This window comes from Bison bison, unplaced genomic scaffold (genome assembly GCF_000754665.1).
Source record: "Bison bison bison isolate TAMUID 2011002044 unplaced genomic scaffold, Bison_UMD1.0 scf7180017864471, whole genome shotgun sequence".
In the NCBI taxonomy this organism is placed as follows: Eukaryota; Metazoa; Chordata; class Mammalia; order Artiodactyla; family Bovidae; genus Bison; species Bison bison.
In genome coordinates, this window is record NW_011495032.1 from 24324633 (window position 1) to 24331568 (window position 6936).

Sequence of the window (6936 nt, forward strand, 5' to 3'; positions counted from 1 at the left end):
CATCTATTTGCCATGAAGTGATGGGACCAGATGCCATGATCTTCATTTTTTGAATGTTGAGTTTTAAGCCAGCTTTTTCACTCTCCTCTTTCACTTTCATCAAGAAGCTCTTTAGTTCCTCTTCACTTTCTGCCATAAGGGTGGTGTCATCTGCATATCTGAGGTTATTGATATTTCTCCTGGCAATATTGATTCCAGCTTGTGCTTTATCCAGCCCGGCATTTCTCATGATGTACTCTGCATAGAAGTTAAATAAGCAGGGTGACAATATACAGCCTTGACATACTCTTTTCCCAATTTGAAACCAGTCCGTTGTTCCATGTCTGGTTCTTAACTGTTGCTTCTTGGCCTGCACACAGGTTTGTCAGGAGGCAGGTAAGGTGGTCTGGTATTCCCATCTCTTGAATAATTTTCCACAGTTTGTTGTGATCCACACAGTCAAAGGCTTTAAATGAAGCAGATGTTTTTCTGGGATTCTCTTGCTTTTTCTATGATCCAATGGATGTTGGCAATTTGATCTTTGGTTCTTCTGCCTTTTCTAAATCCAGCTTGAACATCTGGAAGTTCTTGGTTCACATATTGTTGAAGCCTAGCATAGAGAATTTTGAACATTACTTTGCTAGTGTGTGAGATGAGGGCAATTGTGCAGCAATTTGAGCATTCTTTGGCATTGCCTTTCTTTGGGATTGGAATGAAAACTGAACTTTTCCAGTCCTGGGGCCACTGCAGAGTTTTCCAAATTTGTTGGCATATTGGGTGTGGCATTTTCACGGTATCATCTTTTATGATTTAGGTAACTTTTGTTCACTTGATCTAGAACTTCAATGCTAATACAGATCAAGCAAGAATTTAGTAGACTTCCTGTATTCTGGTTTCCAGCAATATCATGATCCAATGCCATGGCTCTGCATGAGTCAGACTACTCTGTTTGCTGCTTCGACTCTGCTGTCCAGCACAGTACCCACACTTACCTTGTGACTCTGGGATCCAATTCCTCCCAATTCATTTAGGTTTTCCATTCCAGTGACTGCAGTTCCCACTGCAAGGTCTACTCAGAGAAGAACAATCACAGGGATCTTCAAGGGTGGGGATTCCCTCACAAACTTTTTTCTCAGCTTCATAAAAATCAGTGTGCCTTCTGCATGCAGCCTCTCAGAATAAGTAGGTCTTAAATGACAAATCCTCTCTAATACTGCTAAGTCACATCAGTCGTGTCCGACTCTGTGAGACCCCATAGACGGCAGCCCACCAGGCTCCCCAATCCCTGGGATTCTCCTGGCAAGAACACTGGAGTGGGTTGCCATTTCCTTCTCCAACACATGAAAGTGAAAAGTGAACACTTTTCACTTTTCTCTAACACTATAATCTCCCTAAACCTCTGAATCCCTTCCTCTACTTTAAACTAAACTAGGTCTGGTTTTTCAATTCACTCATAGTGGGTTATCTTTTGGTCCATGTTTCAGTAACCAACACACTGTAAAGAGTTCTGTGTAACCCCTCAAGCTGCAAATTAAACACAGAATCTCTACTTAGTTAGCTCATGTCAGTAAATTTTTTATATGACCCAACTTAATGGTCCTGTCACCATTATACGTAATACCTTAAATATCCTTACCCCCACACATCCCCTGGATTTTTGTATACATAAATGAGAAAACTCAGGCAGTTCTTTTTAGAGTGTAATGCACTTCCTCGAGGGTCACACTTTGAACCTCACCTTTAGGAGCTTGCTGGGACTTGCATCTAGTTATAAGCCTAAAAGCAAAGAGGGGTTGTGAGGGTGAGTCTTGAGAATCAACATCATCTTGCATGGCAACTGCCTCAGAAAAGGAGGTTACTATTTCCTCAAGCAATACAGAGTTAATCTTCTGAGATGGAGGCAGAAAGCCCACTTTCACTTTGCTATGGATAGAGACGTCACTGGCAAAGGAGGTATATCAGAATTTATAGGCTCGGTGTCCCCAGTTTCATCAAGATTTTCTCCTATTTTCCCATTCTAACTTGAAAGTTCCACTTCAGTTCAGTCAAGTCAGTAGTGTCTGACTCTTTGCAACCCCATAGATCGTAGCATGCCAAGCCTCCGTGTCCATCACCAACTCCCAGAGTTCACTCAGACTCACGTCCATCGAGTCAGTAATGCCATCTAGCCATCTCATCCTCTGCCGTCCCCTTCTCCTCCTGCCCCCAATCCCTCCTAGCATCAGAGTCTTTTCCAATGAGTCACCTCTTCCCATGAGGTGGCCAAATTAGTCCCAATCAATATTCTCACTTTAAAAGTTGACACCTTGTGAAGCTGGGAGCTCAATTTGCCTTGTAATTCAGACAGCTGCAAGATGAAATTCTGCCTTTGATTCTTAGTAATCTTAGTGTTATGGCTACAGGAGATCAGGGTCTCCTTCAGAACACACATGGAAGATTTCAGGTCATTTATACAAGGCTTCAGCTGGTAATTTGAATCCTTGAGCAAACTCATTATGTTCACTAGTTTGACAAAAATGTTTGAAAGTATCAAATATATAGTCACTCATATCTTTGCTTATAAATTGTTGATTAAGGATATCCAATGGTGATATTTTTCACATCACTATTGCCAGGTCATGCTGAGGAGTATCAGTGTCTCTTTACCACTAGAAATGGAGTCATTAGAGTCTTTAAATCTAATCAGTTTAGAGAGCTAACTTCAGAAAATTCAGAACCAATTCAGAAAACTCATCCTTAATCTTCTGTTTCTCTCAAGCCACTCTCAGTATCAGAATCTGTATTAGTGAGAGGCATTCAGAGAAACAAAACAAGTAAGCTGGGAGAAGGCAGCGGGGTGGGGGAGGGAGGGTGGGGGGAGAAAGAGAGCGAGAAGTTCAGACTCCAGATCCAGGAAGATCTGATGTTTCCGTTCAAGTCCAAAGGCAGGAAAAAGCCAACATTTCAGTCAAAGGCCATTATTGGGAAGGAGGAATTCTCTCCTACTCGAAGAAAGGAAAGGTCAGATTTCTTTGTTCTATTCGGGCTTTCAACTGACTGGGTGAAGCCTACCCAATGAGGGCAATCTGCTTTACTCAGTCTACTGATTTAAATGTTAATGTCATTCAAAACACTCTTACAAAAACATCCAGAATAATGTTTGACCAAATATCTGGGAACCCCATGGCCCAGTCAAGCTGACATACAGAATTAACTGTATACCCATCTAGCCATTGCCTTCATTCAGACTGTCAGTACCTCTCAAGTAGACTACTGCAATAGCTTCCTCCAGTCCTTGATCTCCAATACTAAACTAATTCTGTCTATATTCAATCCTATTGACTCCCTCACTTAAAATTCTTCAATGGCTCTACATCTGAAGTATTTCCAAATTTTCCCAATAAAGAACTCCTGTGGGTAGAGGACAGTGAAGATATCTGGAAGTGTAGCTTAATGCAATCAGACACAAACCACATCATTTCCTGGAATCATTCTACCTGTGGCGGATTCATTTCGATATTTGGCAAAACCAATACAATATTGTAAAGTTTAAAAATAAAATTAAAAAAAAAAAAGAACCTTAAAAAAAAGAAAAAAAAAAGAAAATTTATATGACTTTTAAATTCTACTATATAATATATAGATGTTAATTTTAAGATAACATTTCCCTTTCAAAATCTTTGAGCAAAGTAATACTCCAGAAAGATGCACCATATTTTCCAGTGCCTTTGTGTTGCACTGCCACATGTGGGAGGACTCAAAACAGTAACATTTACTCACATTTGAGAAGTATAAACTTATAATGATGATGATGGTGATGATAAAACATTTATTACTTCAGTAAGTAGTTAACAACTGAGAATTTTGTTATTTGCTACCATGTTCCAACTTATTTAACATTACAATAACTCAACTGAGTAGTTGTTATTTTTATTCCATTCAATAGATGAAGCACAAAGAGCCAAAGTAACTTGCTCAAGGTTGCACAGCCAGTACATGGGAGAGCCCACAGAGTCCGGTTCTAGAGCCTGACCTCTTGACTGCTACGTCTTGCCCTGACTGCTGCTCCAGCTCATCTCCTACTGCTCCCCTCCTTATTCCTGTGTACTTTGCAACCCACAACTAACCACTCACTGTTCCCCATCATAACATAGCCTCTTATGGCTCCCGCCATTTGTTCATGTGCCCTCTTTAGGGAATGTGTCTCCTCACCCTTACAAAATCAGCCTGCTGCACCACTACTCATTTTTCAAGTCTTACATCCAGCGCTTTTTCTTTTGTGGATCCTTACTTCATACTTTCCTCCTAACTCCCCTAAAAAGTATAGGAAGCTCCCTGGCTGTGTCCCACAGACCTCATGTTTATTTCTAGAGGGCTCCATCTCATTCATATTACCCTACTTTTTACATGCTACCTTTGCATTAAACCTGGGGTACAGCAAACATTCAATAAGTGTCTATTGAATCAATGGATGGGTATGAAATAACAATCAATAAACATAAGAAAAACATTAAACTTTACCATTTCAACAAATCACCAATATCAAATGGACAAAATTTATTTTTAATGATAATGCTCAGTGTTGACAGAACAATTAGCTCTTCAGAATATAATTTCCTATTCTATACCTAATTTCCTCAATCCCATTTCAAGTATTTTCTATTCCTTATTCTTGCATAGCACCATAGATTAAATCTCTCTCTCGGGTGCTCATTTTTCTTTGATCTATCTTTACTGTTGAAATTTCAAGACTAATTTACATACTATATTTTAAGTTACTTTTTGGCCTACTAATGGCATTTTTTGACCATAAGCTTTTTCCTGAAAATTTAAAAGTAACAAACGGAGTGTGTGGAAATGGGCGTAATGCTACCATACTGCAGAACAGAAAGTGCAACTATTAGGCACCTTGATCTTAAAAGTTCCTCACCTCTTTCTGCAAAAGGAATATCGCACTGGCCAACTTCCTCATTAGGCTTCCACTCCTTTCCCTCCTTTAGCCACAAAGTTGGCAACCCTTCTCTTCTTTTTCTTATCTTCAGACCTCCTCAACTACTCTCTCCAGGGCTACATCCAGAAACTCAAAATATCTTCCACCTGAGGCAAAACAATTCACTGCTTTCTTTACCTTGGAGACTAGCTCATTCTGGACATGTCTTAAGACAATCAAGATGTTCCACCAAATGGATTACATGTTTTAAATGACTGTTAATAAGACTTTAATACTTACGTCACAGGGTCTGTTCTTTCTGGAGGTGGTGCAATATCCATAAACATAGATGGCTTAATAATTTTCTGAAGTGGTTTTAACTGAAGAAAATAATAAGTACATATTAACACTGTTTAGTCACTATTTCAGTTCATCCTAATATGACTATTTCCTGGACTTATATGATTTATATATATATATATATACACACACACATATAATTATATAATGAAATGAGGAGGAAATGAATTAAGAGAGGAAGAAAGAATTAACATTGAGCACTGAGTATACAGTCCATGGAATTCTCCAGGCCAGAATACTGGAGTGGGTAGCCTTTCCCTTCTCCAAGGGATGTTCCCAACCCAGGGATCAAACCCAGGTCTCCCGCATTGCAGGCAGATTCCTTACCAGCTGAGCCACAAGGGAAGCCCATACATATAAAAGGAGGAAATTAATTAAGAGAGAAAGAAAGAATTAACTTTGAGCACCAAGTATCTGCCAAGAATTTTACATCTTCAATATTCTTTAATCCTCTCAATAATTCTATGAGGTAAATAAGTATCTCTATTTTACAGGTAATACTAACAATCAGTAATTTGTTCAAGGGCTACCCAATAGGCACAAGAGCCAGGGTTTGAATGCAACTTCATTTCCCCAGTGCAAGTACTCGTTATGCATTACCATAACAGGTAAGTAGGGAATATGTAACTGAAAAGTTCACAGACATAAAATCAAGTAGAACTTTTATTAAACTTCCCACTCTTTTCCTTATAATGCCTTCGTTCCTAGTTTTTAGTAGAATCCACCTAAATAAAATGCAAAACCTGCCCAGTTTATTTGAAAAGGATCTATCTCTGGGATTGTTACATGTTATATTCACACAACACCTACCTCAGAAATTAGTGCTCATGAACTGTGACTGTAACAAAAGGACTAAACAATTAAGGATCCCTATAAGGCCCAATTCATGATAAGAAAATAGGCAGAATGAACAGAAGAAAAATCAAAGGAGAAAAGAAAAAAAGCTCGTGTCTAATGGCTTTCATCATTACATATTTGTGATCCAAAATGTTATTTAAAAAATTATGATATACCATAGGTAAAATTTAAAAATGCATTTATAGGGATTTCTGAGTTAACCAGCAGTAGACTTATTTAATAAGACTGATCTACTGACTCTAAATTCCTAATTTAAAAAACCAAGAGTATAAAAAGTAGTAAAAGCTGAAAATTAAAGAGTATATGTAAAGTATAGGGGTCCCCAGACCACCTGATTTGCCTCTTGAGAAATTTGTATGCAGGTCAGGAAGCAACAGTTAGAACTGGACATGGAACAGACTGGTTCCAAACAGGAAAAGGAGTACGTCAAGGCTGTATATTGTCACCCTGTTCATTTAACTTATATGCAGAGTACATCATGAGAAATGCTGGACTGGAAGAAAAACAAACTGGAATCAAGATTGCCGGGAGAAATATCAATAACCTCAGATATGCAGATGATACCACCCTTATGGCAGAAAGTGAAGAGGAACTCAAAAGCCTCTTGATGAAAGTGAAAGAGGAGAGTGAAAAAGTTGGCTTAAAGCTCAACATTCAGAAAACGAAGATCATGGCATCCAGTCCCACCACTTCATAGAAATAGATGGGGAAAAGTGGAAATAGTGTCAGACTTCATTTTTCTGGGCTCCAAAATCACTACAGATGGTGACTGCAACCATGAAATTAAAAGACGCTTACTCCTTGGAAAGAAAGTTATAACCAACCTAGAT

At 38.8% G+C, this 6936-nt stretch overlaps 1 protein-coding gene across 1 annotated transcript in view; it reads right to left on the reverse strand.

Annotated features, from left to right (window-relative positions):
- The window catches only part of ALS2CR11 (amyotrophic lateral sclerosis 2 (juvenile) chromosome region, candidate 11), a 126187-nt gene that overhangs the window by 88707 nt on the left and 30544 nt on the right, over window positions 1-6936 (reverse strand). The window contains exon 8 of the mRNA XM_010860971.1: window positions 5189-5268. Coding sequence (XP_010859273.1) covers window positions 5189-5268 — 80 coding nt within the window. The remainder of the gene's footprint in view (window positions 1-5188; window positions 5269-6936) is intronic.